This window comes from Desmodus rotundus, chromosome 5 (assembly GCF_022682495.2).
Source record: "Desmodus rotundus isolate HL8 chromosome 5, HLdesRot8A.1, whole genome shotgun sequence".
NCBI lineage: Eukaryota > Metazoa > Chordata > Mammalia > Chiroptera > Phyllostomidae > Desmodus > Desmodus rotundus.
In genome coordinates this window covers 98344740-98370923 of record NC_071391.1, presented here as the reverse complement: position 1 = coordinate 98370923, position 26184 = coordinate 98344740, and the positions used below count along the sequence as shown (strand labels likewise).

The following is a 26184-nucleotide window of genomic DNA, read 5'->3' as shown; positions in this document are numbered from 1 at the left end:
TTTTCAGAGCTCCAGGTTTTATTGTCTCACCTGCCCAGAGCATTTTCTTTCCCCTTTAGGTTCTTTAGGGACTGGTCTAACCGCATAGAAAATTTAAGTTCATACTCATCTAATTTTCTCCTAAAAGCTCAGTCCTAATTTCAGATTCTTGATGCCCCCTGTGGCTTAGCATTTTGTCTTCTGTGACTTACTGATTCATATCCTTTGTTAATTTTTTTATTGAGTTGTTAGTCTTTCTTTAATGATTGTTAGAGACTTAAAGGGTCAAAGAGAAATAGGTAAGGTGAAAGAACTGTTTGTGTTAGGCAATTGTGACTTTATTGGGAGATGCGTGCACCCCCAGAATCTGTGGATTATAAACGCTCATTTGGAAATGGTTCATTTAGTGATTTATGTACAAGATAGGTAAACTGTTGTTTAATAGTTCAGTATGGAAGTTATCATTGGCAAACACCTAACAGCACTCTCTGGAATTGCAAAATTGGTTCCATCTTTGTATTATAGTGCATATATATCCAAAATTAGACATCAGCTCTGAGCAGGGACAGTTTCTAATAAGAAGCCTTATAAAGTCCCTGGCACATTGTAGGGGCTCAATAAATATTTGAATGAATATATTCAATATACATTGTTGAATGAATGAATAAGGAAGAGCTGTAACTTAGAGATGTAAACCATTTGGAGCAATAGATATCAAAGAAAGCTTGTGAAACTTCCTAAAGTTGTTTGATAGTAACTTTTCCCTACTTATAAAGACATGTGTGTTATAAACCTTCATGTGGGTATATGTAAACATTTGTTTACCTTCACTTTTAGTTGGAAGTAAATATAAGATATACTTTCTGGGGGAGCTAGTCCTCATGAAAATGGAGTCATACAGAGTTCTTCACACATGCAGCATAAATATATTACCTTTCCTATCTTGAAATATAATGAAAGTAGGGGTTATTCTGCATCTAGACACAGGAAAGAAAATACCATAGTTATTTGAAAGTCCTGACTCCTTCTGTTTTTCTAGGCATGTTTGCCACAGTTGCTGGGATTTCTCAGCGAGCTCCTGTGCACTGGTCAGAGAATGTGGTTGGGGCGGCTGTCTGCTTCCCGTATGTCATAGCACTCGACGATGAATTCATCACAGTTCACAGCATGTTGGATCAGCAGCTAAAGCAGACCCTGCCCTTTAAAGAAGGCCACATTCTACAGGATTTTGAAGGTACGAGTTTATACAAAAATCTTAACAATATTTAGTTATCGACTTTTTTATGGTATTTCTGCAGTAAATGCTACTAAGGGCCCCTTAGGGACCAGGCCTTATGCTGAGCATAGAAGATACACAGTAGATGGTAACACACATTCTGCGCTGCAGGGGCTCTGGGGTTGATGGGGAGAGAGGCATTTAAACAATAGCTGCAGCAGTTGAAGAGCTTCATAGAGTAAAGTAATGGCAATTGGGAGAGCAGAGAAAGAAGTATTTCCTAGAAATGTTAGGGAGGGCTTCCTGAAGGAGGTGGTATTTGAGCCAAATCTTTAAGGGTAAGTAGGAGTCAGCCAAGTAGATCTGGTGTGAAAGAACCTTCAGGTATAGAGCAAGGTACATGCCAATCTGCTCCAGAGTGAACCTTGCACTTCAGACCATGCAAGCAGTTCGGTGTGACTGTAGTGCATGGCTTGTAAGGAAGGTTGGAGTCCAGGGCAGGGAGGAGACCAGGGCAGTCAGGGAGGGACTGCCTCTGTGTGCAGTGGTGAGCCAGAGGAGGGATCTGTTTTACTTCCAAATTTTATTATGAGTGTTGTCAAAGGTACTATATTCACCTAGATGTAACACTTATTAATATTGAAAGTCAGCAGAAGATATTGTGGTATTTAATCCATAACACATCCCAAAAAGGGCATTTTCCTATATAGCCACAAAGCCCTTTTTACACCTTAGAAAATGAGCTCTAGTATCCCTCCTGTGTTCAGATTTCCCCAGTTGTCCTAAGAATGCCTTTTATGATATTTTCCTCAAGGCAGGAATTAACCTAGATTTATACATTGCACTTGCCATTTAAGGATCTTGGCTTATCACACACTGACCTTCCTTTTTGAGATGCTAGGGATATGAACATACGGAGACATAGTCCCCACATTAAGCATGTCAGATTCCAGTTGGAGGCCCTGACACGTGCCTTGGAGAAGAGCACATTTCACAACAGTGCTGCGGTGCTAGAGGGGACGGGGTCGTGGACAGAGGGAGGCTGATGACAGAACCCACCCTTGGTGGGAACAAGGGAAACTTCCTGGCAAAAGGCATACCAGCACAGAGAAGGGGCAGAATCTCATCTAAGTGTGAGAAAAATTACTTTGGTGTGATAATGGCAGACAGACCATCTAGACGGGAGAGCAGAGCAGAAAGACCAGGAGGGGAGATGGGACAACGATGCGGGCAAGAGGAGGAGGGCTTGGATGAGCAGGCAATGGGGCTGGGGTGGATGTGATCGCAGGAAGAGGCGAGCTGAGGACCAGCAAAGGCTTGGCTAACGCTGAGCCATCCTATAGACTGACAGAAAAGATTGTGCCATTGCTTCCTATGTGCACATAATAACTTAAAAAGTGTCTCCAGAAGGGAGCAAAACTCAATGGAAAAGCTTCATACTGGGAGCTCATCTTGGATTGTAGCTCTGACACTAAGCTTCCCCAGGTGAAATGAGGGTGACAGTGTTGGCCACAGGTCAGGTTAACTCACAGCTTTGCGGGGAAATGAATAAGGTAATGCCAAGATGTGGAGGTATTCTGATGGTGGTTGAATATGAAATACTGTCTCATGGTTCAGAATGCTGCATTATGATCTTAGTTTCCAGTAAACTAACATGGAGAGAAAGTAAATTTTTAAAACCTTTATATGAGGTATATCATAATTCTTATTGATAATTTTTCATAACATCTCTACAATCTTATTGGAGTATATATTGGGTATCTACTTAACTGGTTTTAAATTTATCAACACTTTCATATAAAAAATGCAAAAAAGCATAATTTACACTTCAGAAATGCAGTGTTAAAAGTTTGTCCTTTGCTGACAGTTGAAAGTATGAGATGAAGAAAAGAGAAGCATCGTAATTTATAATTGCTGTAGGAATTCTGGGTTGGGACAAAGCTCATGAAATTGATCAACAAACCAGAGCAGGATTCTGCTGGGGGAAAGCCAGACGTTTTACTGCAGGCAGTATGTCTATCCCTCCCTAACAATGTTGAATTTCTTCCCAGGAAGAGTGATTGTCGCCACAAGTAAAGCCGTTTACATCTTGGTTCCATTACCTCTAGAAAAACAAATACAGGATCTTCTAGCAAGCCGTAGAGTGGAGGAGGCTTTGGTTTTAGCAAAAGGAGCCCGGAGGAACATTCCAAAGGAAAAATTTCAGGTTTGAAACTAGCTGGTCATAGAAAGCATGCCTTTAGGCCACCAAGCAGAGAACATTTGGATTTAACCCACATTTGGGGGACTCTTCCTGTGCGCCAGACCTGGCAGATTGTGTTTGTATCTGTTACTGAATTTCTTCGACACATCCACATTGTGCAGAGGAGGAAATGGGCTGCAGAGCAGCCAGGCAGCTGGGCTGATGGGATACTGCTAACAGGCCAAGTCAGATTTGAACCTCTGACTTCCATTCCTCATATGCCAAGTTGTATTTCTAGTCACCTTTCTCCTTCAGTAGGCCTTTGGAGAAGAATCAGGGACATAATCCTTAAAAACCAAAAGAGCAACATCAGGTTAATTTGTTTCCTAATTTTAGAATTTGTGTTTGTTGGGATGGGATGAATTTTAAGAATTTAGATTTATATTATCTTCAGGAAAAGCTTTGTTAACTATACTGATAACCACCTAATATGGCAGGAATCTATCTAATTAATTTCCTTAGGAGAAAACATTAATGCATTTAAGAAACACTAACTTTAATATAGTTGGTATGATAAATGTAATGGAAATAATAATCACAAATTATTCTTAGGTCTGACGAAATGAAGTTCCCTCCCTAAAAATTACTACTTGATCAGCTGTTAGGTTACTTCAGGTTACTGTATGCACTTGAGAGAAATAAAATGTAATATGGGTATGTGTATGCTCCATCTGACTATCTCAGTCGATCATTAGAAGTTCTCATGAATTAAGAAGAATCCCCTGATTGTTACAGATGGATCAGATTTTCACATGAGTATGTGATAGTTGTCAAATGAAATAATGCTTTTTGGCCTCAGTGGCTTTATGCTGAAAAGGGTAGATTCTGAATGTCAAAGACGGGAGGTGTACTTTATGGTCTTGGGGTGTGAAAAAGGGCATCTTTTACATATACACTTTTTAATCCTCATTCGAGGATATGTCTATTGATTTTTACAGAGAGAGGAAGGGGGAGGTAGAGAGGGAAAGAGAGAAACATTGATCAGTTGTCTCCTGCATGCCCACTGACCGGTGATCAAATCCACAGCCTAGTTATGTGCCCTGACCAGGAATCGAACCTGCAAACTTTTGGTGCGTGGAACGATGTCCCAACCAACTAAGCCACTCGGCCAGGGCTATATTTAAATATGGATAAACTTTTCATCTTCCTTCCTAATTTTTTGTTTTATTTTTTTAACAGCCTGATGTGATTTCTTTTAATTTTTTTTATTTATTGATTTTAGAGAGAGACAGAGAGAGAGAGTGAGAGATAAATAATGCCTTGTTATTCCACTATTTGTGCATTCATTGGTTGCTTCTTGTATGTGCCCTGACCAGGGATCAAACCCACAACCTTGGTGTATCAGGATGTTGGGACTACGTTCTAACCAACTGAGCACATAGCCAGGGACCTTCTTAATTTTTTAAAGTAAGACCTATCAGCACTCAGCAGAGGGCAGCAAAAGCAAACACAAGAAAGCTCCTCCTCTGGGCCTGCTCTGCACACGCTTCTGCAGTGTTTTCCTAACACCTCCTGGTAGGGAGGGTGACCCTGCTGAGAGGGTGCCGATCAGACTGCCAGGGGATCTGCGAGACCTGCCCTGCCCTGCCGGCCTCGCTTTACCTTCTCTGTCCTCCTGTAGAGTGGGCGTGCCAGCTGCGGTCTGTAGCTGTGTTGGATGTCTAGACAGGCCACATGTTGGGGTGCCCCGTCCTCTTGCTCACACACATGTACGCACTTTAAGTTTGTAACATTTTATTAAAGGGGTTGTCAATGTCGTTTGTCTGCTTTTTGCTTTTTCTTTCTGTTTTTGCCAAGGGGAGAGATAATCAGTCAGTATTAGAGAACGTTACTAGTCATCTTGCTCTTTAATCTGTTATCTTAGTTGGTGTTTTTCCTTCCTAACATGCCCTCTGCCTTCTCCCTGTTGCTCTACACACATATATCCAGCACTGGAAACACCCTCAGAATGGTCTCCAACCCAGCCCTTATTCGCAGCACCTGCTGTAGCTGCTGGCTCACAGACCCTTCTGTTTTGCCTGGATGATTTTAAGAGCCTCCCTCCTGTGTGTCTGTGCCACCCTCCACGCCACTCTGGAATGATCTTTCTAAAACATAGATCAAATCCTTTGCTTAAAATACATCAGTGGTGCCCCATTGCTTAAGGTGACACCCACCCCTTGAAGGCACGCCATGATTGGCCCAGCCCACTTCTGTCCTCTTCCCTGCTCCCCACTTCCCCCTGTGAAACACTTCACCTCAAAGGGTGGAGGACACAGGGAACTAATAGCGGTTGAGGCCTACAATGTGTAAGCCCACTGAGAGGCATTTTAAAACATTTTTTAATATTCAAAACAATTTAAAAAATAACCAGTACCATTATGCAAAGACAGGAAGACACAATGGCTGAGGCCGCTTTGCCTCTGGACAGGAGGCTGATGAAGTCAGAGCAGCCCCCGTTACCCCTTGTGCCTCCCTCCCCAGTTGGTGGAACATGCCACACATGTTCACACACCTCTCCACCTTTCCCCTTTGCCTTACTTGTTATTCATGCATTGCTGTTACGGGAGCATACTTCCATACTCAATAAAATACTCTTTCAATACCTTGCTTAAATGTCCCTGTCCTCTGAATCCTTCCTGCTCCTCCAGGCAGATCTGAAACTCCCTTGTCTTCTGGAGTTATATATGTTAACATTTAACCCACATCCGTTTACTCCTCAGGTTCACACTTTCCCTCCCGGAGTTCCTGGATGGACTCTTCTCTTTCTGTTCCTCACCAGTGCTCATTTCTGGGCTGAAATACAAAGGAATGGATGAATGGGTAGTTCAGAGCTGCAAACTGGTCTTCAAACAGAGCTCTGATATAATGAATTATGGAGCATAAGGTTTTTTGTTTAGAAATAATTTTTCCTAATTAGGCATGTATGTTTTTAAGGGTTAGGTATGACTTATAATAAAGCACATTACTTATTTTAACTTTAGGATGCTTGTGACCAAATGCTAGACCCTAGGCTTAGAGAAACCAGAAAGGGAAAGGAAAGGAGACCAGATGTTCAATAGACTGGCATTTCACCATTTCACTCCGTTCTCTTCATGTAAAGCAAGTATTGGTTTTACTTCATTGAGTTCTGAACTAGAGAGGGATTTATCCAGAACTTTAACTGTGGGACCGGGATTAAAAGAATATTCCTTCTAGAGATCCAAAGAGACAGAGAATTTAGACCTTTAAAAGCTAGTGTTTCTTAAAGAGAAGAAACATCTCTGGAGAAACTAGTGAAAGAAGAAGCCCCTGACCCGGGGAAAAAAAATGTCCTGTGTACAGGACTGCCTTTCATAGTGTGTGTGAAAATCAACAAGAAATTCCCCCGTGAACCCCTCATTTGCCTGCTGGAGGGCAGATGTGTTTGTTTACTCAGCCGCCAAACAAACGCTTTCATTCTGACTAAAGGTACTTAAATTCAGGTTCTGCTGTGTGCTGAGGAAGGGGTATGTGCAAATGAACATCTGTTGAAAAGCAAAAGGAAAAAAAAAGGAAGGAAAGAAGGCAGACAGACTTAAATTATATTAAGGTTTAGGATGCTATATAAAAAGATGCATCAAGGAGAAAAAGGTTTGTGTCAAAAAGATTTTTGATTTGTGTCACGTACTGTGGATGGTATTCATGCATGAGTTGGAGCTCTGACCCTGTCTTTCTCTGCAGGTGATGTACAGAAGGGTTCTGCAGCAGGCGGGGTTCATACAGTTTGCTCAACTTCAGTTCCTGGAAGCTAAAGAGCTCTTCAGGTAATTTGAGGTGTTGGTAGCAAGATTTCCAAGTATTCCTTTGTGGTCAGGCCTTCATTCCAGCTGTGAAACTAGTGGAAATGCTACTGTGGTTAGATTGGGCTTCATGTGGTAATGGTGAGGCTCATTCTTGACTACCCCCACCTGCCTTAGCCTTAGTTCAATTGTCCTGTATCTTAGAGAGGGTGGGGGCTGAGGAGGGCTGGACATCACAGTCCTGTGAAGAGAGGAGAGGGCAGTTCTAAAGAGTGAATCTGATAACATGAAAGATTTTTAGGAAAATACCTCTTGTTCACTTCTCCTTTTCGCCATAGATTTTACAAGAAGCTATGAGTTTAGAAAAAGAGCGGTGCTTCTGGGAAGACTATGAAAACAGTTCTTTTTCTAAAGACTTTGTAAAGGGCCTATTCGAAGTTAGCTCTCTGAGGAAGTCGCGTTCCTCTCATGGAGGTCCGCTGGCTTTACGAGTGACCCTATACCGTGGGCCATCTCACCTCTCCTCTCACCACCCCTGCCTCATTGTTTCCAAGCTGCCCTTTCCTCTCCTGCTGCATGCTTAGTGAGACCATGGTTCACGTGCTTGCTCAGCGTGCTTTGCAGATGATTAGGTCAAACCTGCTACCATAGTCTAAATACCCTACTAAAGCATCGTCTATGAATAAGCTTTCAAAATGTCTGATGGGAATAGATTTTGCACAGTTTAGAGCCGTCTACAAGATAACATGTATATGAAATTTCTGAAGAGACCCTTTTCGTCTCGGTAACAACCGCAGCAGAATGCCGCTCCATAGCTTGCTGTCCAGTGCCTCTTCTGGGTGCTGTCTGCAGGGCCCGGACCTCACTGGTACCCACCAGGGCTCTGATCTCTTGCTCTGTCATCAAATGGATTGTAGAGAACAGACTTCTGAGTAAAGAAGGAATCTTTTGTTGAATCATGGTGCACTACATACCTTTTACTTATGGAAATTCTCTGTGCTGTTACCATCTATTCCTGGAAGATCAGTGGCTTTGGGATTTAAATAGATTCTCTGTGCCTGTGGTCCAAGTTTCTTTTTTCTCATGTCTTGTCTTCTCCCTTCAGTATTGAAGACTTCCTTACTTGGGTCATGGCTGTCTCCAAGTACATCTTTTTCTCATGGGTTCATTTAGAATACAAGGTCAATGGTCACAACGCATTCCTAGGCAAGTTCGCTGATTTTATAAGAGAATAAATGTAGGTCCTGTCAGTTGTTTACACTTCATGCTTTGGCCTCGTTATAGCTTACCTATCGACTACTACACAGCTTTTGTCCAACTGCGAGTGAGAACATTGGTATTTGAAGAAGACCCTCCTGAGAAAAGCATGATTCCACCTTCCCTTCCTGTGCCCACTGCAGACACTGCTAATATTCATGATCATTTTTTCTCATTGATCTGGGAGTTGTCCTCAGATTCCTTCTCATTTTGGTGCTAGAAGCCGCAACTATTGACTAATCATGGCTGGCAGCTAAGATAGAACCTGTGTATCTTTTGTCTTGGAGACACATACTGTGTGTCTAGTCCTCTGGGAGTTGTGCAGCCTGTTCTTGTACCCACTTCCAAGCATGAAAACTGGGATGTGAGGGTAGTACAGCACCCAGCTCTTGCGGCATGCCCCTTGCCCAGTGCAGGTGCCACTGTGCTGTGAGTGGAATGTGGGGGAGCATCGCAGAGCACTGAGTGACATCGGAATTTGTTCTCACCTAAGTGATGAGCAGAAGTTTCCCAAATGGTGAACCATTCTTTATGCCAGGATTTCTCACCTATTGCACATCGACATGTTGGGTTGCACTGTAGAATGTGTTGTAGCAGCTCCGGCCTCTACATGCTGGGGGCCAATAGCACCTACTACTCGTGACAGAAAAACATCTGGACATTGCCACATGTCCCCCAGGGAGCAACACTGCTTTCCATTGAGAGCCACTGCTTTAGGCAAAGGGAACAGCAACAACAAGGGTTAAGTGGCATGAGTTCTGTGAATGCGCAGAACAGTGAGGTGGAGCGGAGGGCTGGAGTGTGGGAGGGACATTGGTAGGTAAGGCTGTCAGGCGGTTTGGGAAGGGTCCAAATGCCATGCTGAGAGGCTTGAACGTATTCATGAACAGAACCACTGAAGGTGGGTAAAGAGCAGGGTGGGAGAAAGGGGGCCATGCAGGAAGCCAAGAAAGTGAAGGAAGGCGGATGCAGTGAACATCGCAGAAGTGCAGATTCAGGCCCTGCCTCAGAAACTCTTACTCGGTGGGTCTCTGCTGTGTCTCTTCAAGAGGTTTCCCACAGATGGATCTGATTCTGGCCAGGGTTGAGATCCACAGTTGGTGATGCTGCTGTTGTTATCACTGTGGACAGGACTAGTGGGCTGGAGGGAGGAGATGGGAGAGGGCCTGACAATGAAGTAGAGAAGGGACATCACTATACCGGGCCTCCTGGGTCTTACGAGGTTAGGACACTGCCAGCCATTTGAGTTGTTCTGAAACATTCTCAAGTCACCACAGAAATGGCCACATGAATGCTTCTGTGTCTTCTGTTACAAGACCATTGTTGAGGAAATTGTATGTTATGGTCTTGTAAAGTCCCTTCTTTATGGACCATTCAATTATAAACTTGTTTATAATTTAGTGCCAGGAAAAACATTGGTTTTACGAGACCCTGATCAGATAGTTTTGTGTTATTTCCTTTGCATTTCTTTTTTTTGCCCTGGTTTCTAGGGAGACTGGTGCTGACTCAGTGTTCAGATGTTTTGATATTTCACTTCAACCCATGTGCGCACATCTTTCACCGTGGTCCCCTCTATTCTTTTTTGGAATCAGGTGGTGGCACTCAGTTCAGGAGTGCTTTGCCATGCTTGCAAATTAAGGTGGTCTCTGGTGCACTCACCCAGATATCCAGCTCCCTATTAATGTGCACAGACATGCACACCCCTCCAGTGTTGTTTTGTGTGCCTATGTGTACTCTCTCTCTCTTTTTGCTTCATTTAGTTTGACACTGTAATTGCAGAAGCAGCCAGCTTGACGTCCGGGAGCTGATCTCTCTCTACCCCTTCCTGTTGCCTACCTCCTCTTCATTCACACGGTCTCACCCTCCTCTCCATGAGTACGCAGACCTGAACCAGCTGACCCAAGGGGACCAGGAGAAGATGGCCAAGTGCAAGCGCTTCCTCATGAGCTACTTGAATGAAGTCCGCAGCACAGAGGTAGCAAACGGCTACAAGGAAGACGTTGATACAGCCTTGCTCAAGCTATATGCTGAGGCTGACCACGACAGTCTGCTTGACCTGCTGGTCACCGAGAACTCCTGTCTCCTAACAGACAGTGCTGCCTGGCTAGAGAAACACAAAAAGTGAGTGTTCTCTCCCACGTCAGCCCCTCCCCACCCAGCTGATAAAGCCAGAGGGTTTGAGTTTCTGAGATGCATCAAGGGACTGCCTTGAAGTCATAGTGCCAGCCCAGCACCCCTCAGGTTAGAGCACCTTCTACATTTGGAGCAAAGCCTAGCCTTGTTAGTAAATGAAGTGATCCTTAAGTTGCCTCCATGTACCATCTAGGATTTGCCTGTGGAAGATACCACATTTGTTGGTACAATTACTAGTGCACGTTAGCCACTGATGACCAATTTGAACAGATAGTCATCTGGATAAATAGATAATTGATGTTACGGATAAGAAGTTATGGCTTAACACTGTTCATTATACTGTTTATTATATACTGTTCATTAACACTGTTACACACAGTTTGCCCATAGTGACTGAATTGATCACAGAGCTGGCAGCTTCTTCCCCCTGGGTAGCTGGTCTAGTTGTTAAACTCTTCTGGGCCTCAGGGGAGTTTGTCTTTAAAAATGTTGGGTAACCCCTACACTCCGTTAAGCAGTAAGATTCTTTGTGACTTTTGGTATGTGTTTGAAATGGCAGAAGCACTGACAAACTCCTGTGGGGACCACGGTGGTCACATTGCTTGATCCTGTTCAGATGCTGGGACAGCACAGGCTCATGGCTGGTCTCCAAGTGGGTACCGGCTCTCCTGGCAATTTCCCTCAGTTTCCTAAATACACTGCTGCCTCATGGTAGGGACTCAGGAGGGTAGGATCCAGAGAGTCAGCGAAACTTTCTGAAAGGTTAAGGAAAAGAGAAGAGTTCTAGCAAACAGTTCGACACCTTGGGAGTTTGCTCTTTTAGGGAAAAAATATGACACCTCCTGGGTCCCTTGTCCAGTCACTGCTGGGAGGAGGGGGACCAGGAGCTGGACACACTTGCAGAACTGAGAAGGGTGGCCATGGCTTAACTATCCAGGCAATGCTAATGTCATTGCTAATCCTTCTACTTATAAATGAGGAGATGGAGGGCTGGGGAAGGTAATCTACTTGCTCAGGGTCATACAGGTCACAAGTATGAAGCCTGAATAGAAATTCATGTCCTTGAACTCTGGGTGCCTCCCCCAGGACTTGCCCTGATGTTACATTCTCTGCGACACCTGGACCCCGTTGGTCTTTATTTCTGTTGTTCGTGTTCAGACTCCCTACTCCTTCTTTCAGTAATGATTTAGATAGCATGCCTTCCAAATAGTCTTCTAATTTTAGGTTAAAAAGGGCTAACTGAAGAGATATGAAATTATAGTAATATTTGAAGCAAATTGTAAAGCAATTTCAAATGTGATTTTCCACAGAAAAGCTATAGTTTTTTTTGTCAGCTTACATTAGACTTGAATGTGATTCTTTTTGAAAATTGACAGGGCATACATTTCAATACCATAAGTAAATAAATAGAAATAAGGATCTTTTTGTTGTCTATAATCTGTTGTTGAACTCTGAGTTGAATAGAAGGCGGCTGAGGGTGGGGTGGGGGCAGGGCCGGGGTGTCCCCAGCGAGGATGCCACCCACAGAAGGGGGAGGGGGCAGGGCACTTACCCTGTTGTTTTCTTTCAGGTACTTTGCACTTGGGCTGCTGTATCATTACAATAACCAAGATGCGGCTGCAGTTCAGGTCAGTTCAAAAGCACTTCAGTATTGTTTCAAAATCAATACCCTTTACCTTAGTGCTGCTTTAAAAAATCGCAAAGTGATAGAGACCACTTTTGCCTGATCTACAAGCTTGTTTAAAGAACAAGATTGGTACTATTTTTAGCAAGTGAATTCCTTGAGAAATGTTGGCCAAGAGTTTTTTCTTTGTCTTTACATCTCTTTAAAGAACATTATTAAGGTTGAATTTTTTGAAAATTTAAGAAATAAAACTATGATTTCTTATTGAGTCACCAGGCACATGACATCAGTGCCTTATCAGAAAATTAAAACTGAGAATAACAGTTTGTTTTATAATTTCTTATTCATGTTAATAAATTTATGATATTAATAACTGTTAATGACAATGACTATTGCCAGAGAGCTGAGTAAATTATTATCCCATGTCATCTCTGACGAAACTAAAGCTGAGCAAGGCCGGTCACTTGGCCAGGTTCAGACCACTGGCCAGAGGCAGAGCTGGGATTAATTAGGTCTAGTGCTCCAGGTAGCCCTGCCTGGGGTGCGCAGCCAGAATTAAAATGGCACCAAGCGTTAGTCTTGTTGCTGGTCTTGCATCTGACATCGTATGACTGAGCTCATCTCACACTCTCAGGAGACTGTGCCCCTGGTGTTAGCTGTCACCCACTGGCATTGCTTTGTATCATGCTTTCCTCATGTGCCTTTTGTGTTTTGTTTTGTGAGCAGGCAAGACCATCAGCGGTACTCCCTGAGCTAAAGTCAACCTCCTGACTTTGCCAAAGGCACATGTGTTTGGTTAAACTGTTATGGTAACATCTTTGGAGAATAGCCTAAAAAAGAAAAATGGATTCCTATCAGCATGCAGCCAATGGCTAAGACTAACGGTGTCAAAGATAAATTTTTTATTTTTTATATCACATAATTCTAAGAATTACAGCTTGATATAACTATAATAATGATATTAGCAAGGATATTTGCAAAATTGAAATAATATGAAATAAATTTCAGTATATGGCCGAATCCCACTATTTTTTTTAAGTGACACATTTTAGTGTATGTATGTTTAGATGTGGTTTGGGGAATTCACTGTTAAAGAAACTAGCACCATAAAAATGTTGGCATGCCAATAATCAGAATTAAAGTATTTATGCTGCCTGCCTTGTTTCATGGGCTTCTTGCTGGTGGCGTGGCTCAGAAGTGCAGTGCAGTGGAGAGGAGGCTGAGGGACACCCCACAGGCAGTGCAGAGAATGGGCTCTCAGCAGCCTCCATCCCCTCCACCCCCTGGGATGCTGCCTCATTCTGGGGTTCTGAAAGTAAGCTTCAGTTTACGTGGCAAGGAAGTTTCTGGATGAAAAGGCAGAACCCTTTGATTACTAGTGTATCAAGAGACCTTATGCAAAAGACTGTCAGGATGCTAGGGGACAGAATCAAAGCTTTTGAAAGTGTAGTATCTATCACAGTCAAAACAGGACTTCCAAATCAAGAATTCTTGTGATGGAGAAGGTGGAAACAGCCTCGCTGATGGATGTGGGTGAATTCCTTCTGTGCCAAGATGTCAGTGATCGTTTTGTTTATTTCATGAACAAATATGTTTAATACATCCACCTTTTCCCATACTTTATGTAAACAATTTGTGTTACTATGGTATCGCTAAAGGGAAGAAAAAGAACCTAGTGCTTTATTTTCTTGATTTCCTGAACCACATCTTCTACATTTCTTTATTTCTCTGAAAAAATAAATTAAATTTGATTTAAGCATTTAAAATTTGTCACACTACTTTTAAGTATTAAATAAGGCCAAGTAAGTAAACATGCCTTTCTCAGCTGATTCTAGAAGAAATGTGAGTTTTCATTTCTTTTTCTTGTGGCTCCTTTCCAGTTGTGGGTGAACATTGTGAACGGGGATATTCACGACTCCACACGCTCAGACCTGTACGAGTATGTCATTGACTTCCTTACCTACAGCTCGGACCAAGAGCTAGTGTGGAAGTATGCCGACTGGGCCTTGCAGAAAAGTGAGGAGGTCTGTGCTTCGTAGCTGCATTCGGGGTCGGGGGAGGCGGTGGTAAAATCAGACACAACCTTGATTTTAGGTGGGTTAACAAGCTACACTTCAACCTCTGTCTACTTTCTTAGTTCCTCCTTCAATACACTCCCTTAAGCCTTTGGAAGCCTAGCTGCAGGGGTACTTCTGTATTTCAGTGCTTTGGAGACACTGTTCACACAGGCCACTTTTACAGAAAAGCAAGAAGCATAGCCAGGGCACATTCTTAGCGTCTTCTGAAAGATGTGTGTTTGTGAATGCCAGCCCTAACTGCATTTGGCATTTTGTTTTCTGTGGATGGAGCAGGATCAGATGGTTGCCCTGCAAGGCTTGGCGCCAGGCATGGGCCAGGGCAGGCAAACTGCAGCCATATCTCTGCTTCTACCACCCCGATGGGGAAATTGTAGGTCTGAAGGAAGGAGGGCAGCCTTGATGGGCACTCGCCTATGTTGGAGGCTGAGAAAGGACATCAGTGAGAAAGCGCCTACTGGCTGTCACCTCTTGGTCTTTGTCAGCCTTGTGCTGCACTGCCTTTCTGTGTCACCCTGTTTCCAACAGTGATTTTACCCAAGGCATGAATCTGCAGCACTCAGAATAAAGGTAAGGGGGTGACTTCACAAAGCATAACCCAGTCGCTGTTCTTCTTTCAGGTTGGAGTTCAGGTTTTCACCAAGAGACCTTTGGAGGAAGAGCAGAACAGTTTTAATCCAGATGATATTCTCACTTGCCTTAAGAAATACCCTGATGCCCTTGTCAAATACCTGGAACATCTAGTCATGGATCGGAAATTGCAGGTGAGCACTGCCAAACTTAGACTCAGATGCATGGGCTGCGGCACCTCACAGAGACTTAACAGACAGAATTCCACAATAAAGCCTGTTAGCAGGTGGTCCTTATGCGATGCTTTCTGTCTTCCTGGCTGCTCATTCTGTACTTGTTGATGGTCTGCAGGGCAACTCACGGTTTGTGAAAGAGGGGAGGAATAAATAGCTTTTTTTTTAACCCCCCATCTCATATCCACCCAGTTTATTTTTATTTTGTATTTCTTCCTTGATATTTCTTTTAAAGGAAACGAGAGAGGATGCATCTTTTTAGAGAATATTTAAATTCTGTGGCCCTGAATTCTAAAAATGAGAAGTGACTCTTTTATATTTTCCCCATAGATATTAAATTCATCTTCTCCCTATTGTGGTTGCTGAGGGGTTTTTGACCCAGCAGTTGTGTTATATGCATTGTCCTTGAGAACCTGCCCAGCTCCCCCCAGCGAGGGTCAGGTCTGGGACTTGCTTCCAGGTTGCCCTCCAGCTTCTCGCCTATAAACACGTGTCTGCTTGGACCCCATTTCCTGCAGCGGGAAGAGTACCACACGCACTTGGCTGTCCTCTACCTGGACCAGGTGCTGCAACAGGGGCCCAGCACCAACAGCATGGGCACAGAAGTGACCGAGGCACAGGTGAAGCTACGACACCTGCTGCAGAAATCTGACGTATACCGAGTTCGCTTTCTGATGGGTAAGGAGTATCTCCACTGATAAGCTTTTGCCAGGGCTAGGGGGGAGGGGGATATAGAGAGGAAGCCTTTGGCATGCTCCTTGTTTTGATATCATGGGTGATCCTTGAGCCTCTTTGGCACAAAGTCAGCCTCCCTAGAGGGTGGGGCAAAGCTTCTCCTGCCTCTCCCTCCACAAACAGACAGTGGTCCTTTATCTGCAGTCAGTTCTCATTAGTCACAGTGGTCCTGCTCCATAAAGTCTTCACAAACACTGAATTAGTGCTAAAGCGTGGCCTAGAGAAGTACAGGGTTAGGTCCCTGCATACCTCTGATCCCAAAGTTTTCCTCAGCCAGTCAATACATAACCTTGTTTTATGAGTATTTCTGTTTAAAGGCTCCTTATTTAATATTTAGTTATTCACTAACATTGAGCTCACAGGCAATAGCACTCTTTTTAAAAAACATTTTATTGATTATGCTATTATAGATGTCCCAGTTATCCCCTTTGCCCCCCTCTGCCGAGTAACCTCATTCCCTCCAGCAATCCCTCCCTTAGTTCATGTCCATGGGTTGTATTCTTAACATCCCCTGTCTATTTTGTACATACCAATTTGTACTTATTAATCCCTGCACCATTTCCCCCATTCTCCCCTTTCCCCCTCCCAGCTGATAACCCTCCAAATGGTCTCCATATCTATGATTCTGTTCCTGTTTTGCTTGTTTGCTTAGTTTGTTTTTTAGATTCAGTTGTTGATAGTTGTGCGTTTGTTGCCATTTTAATGTTCATAGGTTTGATCTTTTTGTTATGTAGTTCCCTTTAACATTTCATATATTGATGGCTTGGTGAGGATGAACTCCTTTAGTTTTATCTTGTCTGGGAAGCACTTTATCCGCCCTTCCATTCTAAATGATAACTTTGCTGGAAAGACTAATCTAGGTTGTAGGTCCTTGCTTTTCATCACCTTGCATACTTCTTGCAGTCGCTTGTAGCCTGTAAAGTATCTTTTGAGAAATCAGCTGACAGTCTTATGGGAACTCCTTTGTAGGTAATTGTCTGCTCTGCTTTTGCATCTTTTAAGATTCTCTCTTTTTCTGTAACTTTGGCATTTTAATTATGATGTGTCTTGGTGTGTTCCTCTCTGCGACTTTCTGTCTCAAACAAGTTGGACCCAAACTTGTTTCTGGGCTTGTATGTCTATTTCCTTCACCAAATTAGGGAATTTTTCTTTCATTATTTTTTCAAATAAGTTTTCAACTTCTTGTTCTTCCTCTTCTCCCTCTGGCACCCCTATGATTCTGATATGAGTACACTTTGAGATGTCCCATAGGCTCCTGATTCTATTCTCATTTTTTTTTAATTCTTTTTTCTTCTTTCTGTTCTGATTGAATGCTTTTTTCTTTCTTACGTTCCAAATCATTGATTTGAATCTTGGCTTCATCTCCTCCACTGTTGGTTCCTTGTGGATTTTTCTTTATTTCATTTAATATAACCTTCGTTTCTGCCCGTGTCTTTTTTATGCTGTTGCGGTACCCAATGATTTCTTTGAGCATCCTGATGACCAGTGTTTTGAACTGTGTATCTGATAGGTTGCTAACCTCCATTTCCTTTAGTTCTCTGGAATTATTTTCTGTTCTTTCATTTGGGACATATTTCTTCGTCTCTTTAATTTGGCAGTCTCCCTGTGTTTGTTTCTGTGTATTAGGTAGAGCTGCTCTGACTCCCTGTCTTAGTAGCATGGCCTTTTGTAGAAAAGGCACCTATAAATTGTGTGAGGTGGAGCCTTAGGTAATTGCCAGCTTGGGGCAACCTGTTTAACCACTTTGTGTCTCTATATGTGAGAGGGTTCAAAGAAGGGACAGTACCGCTTTGGCCTCTGGAGTTTGCCCAAGAGGAAGCTGTCTCCCCAACACTTTCCCTCTTGCCAGTCACCTCACTCTCTCCCCGTCTCCCCACATGCCACTGGTGCCCTCCTAGCTGTAGGGCTAGTGCTGAGTCCCAGAGGAGGTGGGTCTGCTTGAGTCCTACCTAAGTCAGTTGCAGGCCCTTTAAGAGGAGTCTCTTGAGAATCCTGCAGTTTCTTCTGCCACCCCAACCCCCACTGATTTATGCAGCCAGAAGTTATGGGAACTTATCTTCCTGGAGCTGGAACCCTGGGCTGGGTGGTCTGGCCTGGGTCTGGGATCGCTCGCTCCCTAGGTGTCCCTCCCAATTTTTATCCACTGCACATGAATGTGGGACTGCCTGTTCCGCACCTCTCCAGGGCTCTGCCCCTCTTACCCGTCTGGATGAGTGAATGTGACTTCTTCAAATCCTTGGTTGTCATACTTCCATACAGCTCGATTTTCTGATGGACCTGGGTTACATTTGTTTTGTAGTCTAGTTGTAATTTTTCCTGTAGTTGTGTGCAGAGGTGAAGCATTCTTACCTACCCCTCCATCTTGGCCGGAAGCCACCGGTAGTACTCTTAAGTCAGGCCTGGCTGGCGCTCATCTGACACTCGCATTTCCTCTGTAAGGCACCTGACAGCCTTCCTGTGCTAGAAACACTACATGGTCCCTCAGCACTGTGCTTGGGGGTCATTTAAATGCTGAAATCACCAACAAAAAAACACAAAAATACAAAACTATGACACTGAGTAAACTGTGAGAAGAGCACGGTTTGCCCAATGAGAGCTGCAAGAAGAGAGTGTTTGACCTCAGCTGGGAAAGTGGGTGTTGGTGCCTCATGTGTTTTGCCACTTTGCACCAATCCACAGGTGCCTTCAAAAGCACCACAAGTATTGACTTTGGAGTTACAAATTCTGGTGAGTAGACAAATATAGAATCTGTGAATAATGAGGACCAACTGTATATTCCAGGTATAAGCCAAAATGCTTAGCATACATTATGATGATTATTTCCACAACAAGCCTATGAAATAAGTCCTGTCGTACTTTATGATTTTTATAGCAGAGTAACTTGATGCTTAGAGCAGTTACCCAGCTTGCCTCAGCTCACACAGCTGCTTGGACAGCCAGTACTAGCTCTAGCTTGCACTTGACATTCAGCTGTGATGCTTGTCAGCCACACCCATTGCTCACAGCCTCTTTCCATTCTGATTGGTCAGTTCCCATGCTGTACTGCTTGTTCAACATTTTTACTATCACCCTTGATTTATTTAGTACTTCATGTTTTACAAATCCCTTTATTAAAATTTCATGCTGCTCATTAGTTTGTTGAAGGTTTTTATTCGTCCACCTTTTTGGAACATATGTACAGTGTCAGACATGCACAGAGTATATAAAGATAGATGTGACTTGATTCTTGTCCTTGTAAGCAAAGGGCATTTGAAGGCTGGTGGAAGCTCCACATGGGTTCTTGGGGTGTATGGGCAGGGAGAGCTTCCCAGAGGAGGTCCTGTTTTAGCAATCATAAAGGATAAGTCTGGGCTTGCACGCCAGACCTGGAATGTGTAGGAAATTGGGTGTCCCCAAGGCACTGTGGACCAGCACTCAGAGGCTACCTCTGTACCTTTGTTAGGTGACTTAGGGAGTGTCACTCTGGCCACATTGCAGTAATAGTTCCTGCCAAGTCTACCCACTGGAGGTGAGAATTAAATATGAATGAGATGATAGGTATGAAAAGTGTAGGTCGCTACAAGACCTTTTCTTAACCATCTTTGTGACTCTCTGTTCCTTGAATGGGGTGTGCACTTAGTAATTATTTGTTGACAGTTTTTGTGAGGATGGGATAATGCATGTTGCAGCTTCTGTGTCTAGTGCTGTAGGTGACATATGCTGAAGAGCCAGCCCTTTGCCAAAGGACTAGTGTCTGCCACGTGCATTGGGCCTGGATGTGGCCAAACTTCACATGCAAAATTTCTATAATTGGAGTATTAACCTTGGTTCCTGAAGAAGTTGTCCTTGGGATGTCCCTTCGCAGTGGGGAGAGGCTTTGCATTATCTCCCCAGTCTTCGGGGGAGTGAGGCAAAGGGACTTTACTAATGAGATTCAGCCTGTGGAGGGCAGGACCTTAGTCAGAACTGATGTTCCTCTGCTGGTACTGTTTTACCTATAACCTGGAAATTTAAATTGTAAGAGAAACAAAAAATCTTTAGACTGATGTAGATAGGGATTTTACCAGTACAAACCCATATTCTTTTCCATGAAATATATTTTAAATTGGAATACAGGAGTTCACACTTTATGGGGTGAGGGGATACGAACTGGGTGTAGTGACTATAGCGCCTTCCTGCTTTAGTCAGAAGATACTTACTGGGAAGATAGGAATAATGTGATTCATTGGAGCCTGACACTGAATACTCGGGGTTACACTGGGGCCTTTTGAGACCGTGTGTCACGTGTTTCATTCATTCTCTAAACACAGTTAAAAAGCTGTATTCTGAGACCTGTCTGTACTTAGGGGTCGAGTCTATGTCTGGTGTTACTGACACCAGGCGTGAAGGTGGAAACACAGAAAGCCTTCCTGGATGGTGTGGGTGGCAATGCACAGGGGTGTGGGGTGGCGGTGCGTAGGAATTTTGGGTGACCAGATCTGCCTTGCCCTTTCCTAAGCTGAGAGCACCAGGGAGCTGGTTCTGCACTGGCTTGGCTCAGAGAGGCTCAGGCCCTGCCTTCTCTGACCAGTGGGTTCTGCCCTGCAGAGAAGGTGCAGGGCGCCAGCCTGCCCATGGAGCGTGCCATCCTGCACGGGAAGCTGGAAGAGCATGAGAAGGCACTGCACATCCTGGTGCATGAACTGAAAGACATCCCAGCAGCCGAAGACTACTGCCTCTGGCGCTCTGAGGGCAGGGACCCAGCCTACCGGCAACAGCTCTTCCACACACTGCTCACCCTTTACCTGAGCCCCAGCCCCTCGGCTCCTGAGCTGGCTGTGGCTGCTGTGGACCTCCTGAACCACCATGCTGCGGAGTTTGATGCTGCCCAGGTCCTGCCGCTGCTGCCAGGTAGTTGGTCGGTGCAGCTGCTCTGCCCGTTCCTGACTGGGGCCATGAGGGACAGCATGCACACCAGGAGGACCGCTCAGGTGGCTCTTGGCCTGGCCAAGTCTGAAAACTTAATCTACAAACACGATAAGGTGAGAGCCTAGCTAGCTTCTTGGCCAGTTGACACTTTATTTAATATACATTTTACTTATGGAAGAATATTCTTTGTCAGTATTTTTTCTCTACAACATCAACACATCAAATATATTCTACTCATATGGGAACAGGGGCATGTACATGGAGGCAGGAGCTGGGGCAGGAATAATGCTGATATAGTTTGTCTCCCTTTTTCTACTCTGACAATCAAGAAAGCAAGTACATATTCTGTGTCAGGCACTTTTCTACACTTTACATCATGATATCACTTCATCATCACAACACTTTCATGTAGTATCTACTGTTGTTATCACCATTTCACAGAAGAGGAAACTGAGGCACGGAGAAGTCACACAGTAAATGGAAGGGCCCAGATATACATGCCAGGCCACTTCAGAGCTCCAAATTCCTGGTGCATTCAGGCTGCTCCAACAGATGCCACAGACTCAGGGCCTTAAACAATACACATTTGTTACTCATAGTTATGGAGGATGGCAATTTAAGATCAAATTGCTGGCAGATTCTGTGCCTGGTGTGGACTCTTCCTGGCTTATAGACAGTACCCTTCTCACTGTGTCCTCATACAGCAGAGAGCAAACTCTAGTCTCTCTTCCTCTTCTTCTAATGGCCCTAATCCCATCATGGGTCCCCTACCCAATGACCTCATCTGACCTTAATCGCCTGTGAAAAGCCCCACTCCCAAATAACTGTCACAAAGGAATTAGGGCCTCAGCATAGGAATTGGGGGGTGGGGCACACAGACGTTCAGTCTGTAGCAGTCCCCAAACTTATCTCCCTCTGGAGATACCTCTCTTGTGAGCTCCATACTCCACACGACTGGCAGAGTGATCTTTACAAAGTAGGAACCTGGACTGTCCCCGCCCTCCTTCCCCCTACCCCTTCCCACTCCCCTGTGGACAAATTGACTTCTGGAAGCTTCAGTCTCACCTCCTCTGGCCTGTCCCTGTCTGTCTCTGATGGCTGGCCAGGGTGTTTGGCACCTCCCACCGTGACATGGTGTTCCACACACATGGCCTTTGTGCCCTGCCATTCTCTCTGCCTGCAGTATTCTTATCTTCCCCTTTGGGGCCTGGTGAGCGCCTGATGGAAACCTAGGCCAGGATTTTTCCTTTGTGAAACCTTCCCTTAAAGCAGGTTAACCACTTCTGAGCACAGGCATTTGTAATTGTCTCCCTTTACTGTAGACTTTGGGCTCTTTGAGAGCAGGGAGCTTCATTCACTTCCGATATTCCTAGAGCCAAACCTGGTGGTTTGAAGGCATTGAATAAATGTTTGTTGAATGACTGATGAAACTAATGTATCCTTGTTGTCACTTAATCCCTCCAATAGGTTGATATGTCTGGGTTGATACAAGTGAATTGTGAAAAAAGGCTCTTTAATCTGCAAAACTTAGGTCTTAACAGACAGGGAACGATGGGTCACAGCTCAGGTTTATTAGTTACCTTTAAAGAAATGAAATTATGTGTCCTGGGATTAGTCAGGAATATGCCACTAATCAACCCTGTGGCTTTGACCAAGTTCCTTATTTATGCCTTACTCTGCCCATTTGCAGTGAGAGGACCAGGGGATTAGCTGACTTTTATGGCTTTGTTTGGCTCTCACAGTACGTGATGTTGTAGTAGGCTGTGCCAAAATGTGTTGGAGCTCACAGAGCATCTGAGAGATGATCTTGGTTGGAAATTCCTCACTAGACAAGCAGCAATGACTTTTATGAAATAAAGCAGTTTTGAGGCTTTTTTTTTTCTTTTACTTCTCCAGTTACTTAAGGATATTTTTCAAAATTTTCACTTCTGATATTCTGCTTCAAGAAGTTGATATTAAAACAATCCTCATCGGTAAAAATGACCCATGGGATAATGTGTGTCAGCTCTGAAAAACAACATAACAATATGTGAGAATTCTGTCTTTATTTTCACAGATGAGGTTGAAAGGAAGCTCATTTCAGCTCTCAGACAAAAATCTGTGCCAGACGTGTCAGAATCCCTTCTGTGAGCCCGTGTTTGTTAGATACCCAAATGGTGGTCTTGTCCACACCCACTGTGCTGCCAGCAGACACATGGAGCCCAGCTCCCCCAGACCCGGTGCGCGGACTTGAAGGGCTGCCCAGGGGCGCCAGGGACAACTTGAGTTCTTGATGCACCCAGCCTGCTGGATGCAAAAAGCAGAAAGCATGGCACTATGTCGGCCAAGATGAAGGGTGACATCTGGGTGCCCGGGAGACTTCAGTCGATGTGAAACAAGGACTCTTCCCTGCTCTCCAGTCTGCACTGAATGTAAATGAAAAACTGAAAAGAGAGACATGCGAGAGTTCACCGCTAGACACACGGTCGTCCGAAACAGACATCTACTTGGAAAGAAAAGGAGCCTTCCCAGTGTACTCCAGACACACCAGATTTCCCCCACCCCCGCCCAATCTTCAGGCACACATTTGCACTGGAAACATTTGCTTCGGGTTGGCACGCGGGTGACATCCTCTCCAGGCTGGGTGAGTGGCCAGGGCACAGAGTCCTGTGAGCGCAGGTTTCACCGTCGTACTTTTCCTTCCCGTGTGCTCCATTCACGGCCCAGCCACTGGGTCCCATCTGTTTCCCAATGACCTTGTGGTCTCTGCTTTTGCCCTTGGCATAGGCTGACTTAGGGAAGTGTTTCCATTCCTTCCTGCTTCCCATCTGGCTCTCAACCCCTAAGAGATTCTACTTCGTTCACCCAAGCACTCCCTTTAGGGTAAATTCTTATGCTTCTGGCTGCCTAGCAAGTGACGGCCTTACACAAAACTGTTAAGGCTGAGAGAAGCTGCGTGCCCATCTTAAAGATGACAGCAGAGACAGGGAGCCGTGGTTGGGCAGGGCCCAGGCATGGTGCTGTCACTGTCACAGCACCTGCTGATCAGAAAGTCCACTGTTAACATGTGTGACTAAAAATTTTTATTTGAAGTTATATCATCTTTGTAGTATTTCTCATTTAGAAGTTCACCTGTCATATTTGTTAGTGATGTTTTTTCTTGTTAAAATGTACCTTCCCTTGAATACTTGGGAAATCAGAAGGGAAACGTTATGAGCACAAACTGAGCATATTTTTAGGAGAGGCTGGTTTTACCCTCAGTCTCAGCAGGGCAGGCAGTCAGTGACAGCTGCCTTTGCACGTGGTAGAGATGCTACCTTTCCTGCAGGTAATGCCACACACCCTGACGGGGAGTCCAGTCAGGCTGCCTTACCTCCAGCACTTTACACGCCTGCCCTGAGGTTTCCTGAACACATAGGAAAAATGCCTCTTGTTCCTCAGACTGCAGATTCATTTGGTGTTTCTGTCAAAAATTGCAGAGACGCTGAGACTGTTGTTACTACACTGCCCTCATTTGAGTTTCTTCATTTTAATTATTGACTGTGTTAGGAACTAACAGTAAAGACACTGTATCCCTCTGGCAGAATGCTTAGAAACAAGCGTCAACTTCTCTGTGTAAAAAACAGGACCCTGGAACACATGCTGTCCATCAGCCTAAGCCTTACAGATGGGGAAGAGAGCTCGTTCTCCGTGCTTTAAAACATGTTTCCTGTGCTCGTAATGGTCAGTGTTCCTTTTCCTTTTGTGATTCCAGCTGGGCCAAGAAAGCAAAGGCATCCATGTATGCATTCCTAACTGTGTTTCAGTGATCTAAAGAATAAGTGATGAAGAAATGCTCCTTGTAACTCAACCATGTGCTGTACCTTGGTATGGATTCAAAGCCCGGTCATGTGTTTTACCCTGTGGATGGCTGTCTTGCGGAATCATCATATTACTGTGCACATTAGCATTACAACTTGCGAGCTTGGATTTACTCCTGAAAGAACAAGTGACTAGTACATGCAGCACTGCACTTTTAAAAGCACTGTTTCTCTCTACTCAAAATGGATAAAATCTTGAAAAAGTCTTTTGAGTGCTCATTCCTAACTTGCGGGCACTGGTCTCTTTTTCTCCGAATATTGATCAATATTTTGAAGTACATGTTCCTTTAGAATAATGGGAATTAAAGTTGAACAGTTCTCCATCTCTCCTGAATCCCCTAAGATGGGCAGAATTCTATGACACTATGCAGAATTACTTCCTGTGTTCAAAACCGTACCTTTCTCGAACTCCCATGAGGCTCTTTTCTCAAATCATATTTTTAAAAGAAATACATGATACTTTCTGTAGGCCTGCTGTTTTATGACTGTGTTGAGCACTCAGAACCATCACTCAGCCCTTTTTTCCCTCATTAGGTTTGGTGTAACAGTTCTAGGTGAAACAGCATGAACAGAACTCAGTTGGCATTAATATTCTCTGGGCAATACTGTTTAATTTCATTAAGTGTTTGTCAGCCGTTGCCCATGGGAGTGCTGTGCAGGCTGTGGAGCACGGGCCTGCACTCAGCACTGGCCTGGCAGTGCTGAAGAGTCTGTGCACTCCCTTCCAGTGTTCAGGGAGTGGCCTCGGGTCACACCCTCAAACTGACACCTGTCACACGGCTAGGTAGCCTTTGCTTTTTGCTTGCTCTTCTATAGAAGCCGTTGTCCTTGCAACTCTGTCCTTTGCCCCTGGTTGGGTCCCAAATACACAAGATGTACAAATGTAAACTTGTTGATTTTATTAAAATTCTTTTTATTCTCTGTTCTTTCTGTAGTTTTCTTTTTTAAAAAAATAAAAATTGTCCTGATAAAGTAATGATTTCCACTCACCTGGTACCTAGCCTAAGGGGTTCCAGAACTTACTCATCCATACTTACTGCCTCCCAGCACCTACGGAGGACTTACATGGCCACCCCTTAAATTTCTCATTATTGTACCAAATTTTAAATGATCCACTTCTGAATTTATCTCCTGCACATTCTGAAGTTGCTGCTTGACCTCTGTTGCCTTCAGATTAATTATGCCCACAGGGTTCACAATGGAGGTTTCTGGTTACTTCTCACATACTTTACCTTTTGTCTAAATGCTCTTAAATAAGCCTGCTGCTCCTGCATTTCTAACTCTGAATCTATGCAAAGAATATAACCTTTTTAAAAATCTCTCACTTTAAATGTTCATTTACCCCTTAGGACCTTGTTCCTAGGGGCCTCTGAGAAATCCTATGGAATGACTTCCATAGCACATTCTCTTGTCCTTTCTTCCAGGGACTGGACGAGCCCTGAGGAGAGGGTGGGTTAACACAGCTGGTAGCCCCTGGCTGGTCTGACTTAGTCTGCATGCATTCGGGCTGGGGAATTCCACATGTGTACGGGTGAGGGTAGGGGTGAGGTGTCATGAGTCATCTGTATTTCAAGTTGAAGAAACTGAGGCAGTTCATTTGCATATTAGAAATGAAAAGGGGGGGCACTTAGACTTACACAACTGACTGGCCGGG

At 44.2% G+C, this 26184-nt stretch overlaps 1 protein-coding gene across 3 annotated transcripts in view; it reads left to right on the top strand.

Moving 5' to 3' along the window:
* The window catches only part of TGFBRAP1 (transforming growth factor beta receptor associated protein 1), a 57016-nt gene extending 31561 nt beyond the window's left edge, over positions 1-25455 (top strand). For all 3 annotated transcript variants that reach the window (XM_024571809.2, XM_045204744.3, XM_045204746.3), the window contains 10 exons: positions 1019-1213; positions 3247-3401; positions 7119-7201; positions 10214-10555; positions 12138-12195; positions 14072-14215; positions 14887-15030; positions 15588-15747; positions 20371-20804; positions 22748-25455. In XM_024571809.2, coding sequence (XP_024427577.2) covers positions 1019-1213; positions 3247-3401; positions 7119-7201; positions 10214-10555; positions 12138-12195; positions 14072-14215; positions 14887-15030; positions 15588-15747; positions 20371-20804; positions 22748-22924 — 1892 coding nt within the window. In that variant the 3' untranslated portion in view covers positions 22925-25455. The remainder of the gene's footprint in view (positions 1-1018; positions 1214-3246; positions 3402-7118; positions 7202-10213; positions 10556-12137; positions 12196-14071; positions 14216-14886; positions 15031-15587; positions 15748-20370; positions 20805-22747) is intronic.
* Positions 25456-26184: the final 729 nt, after the last annotated feature.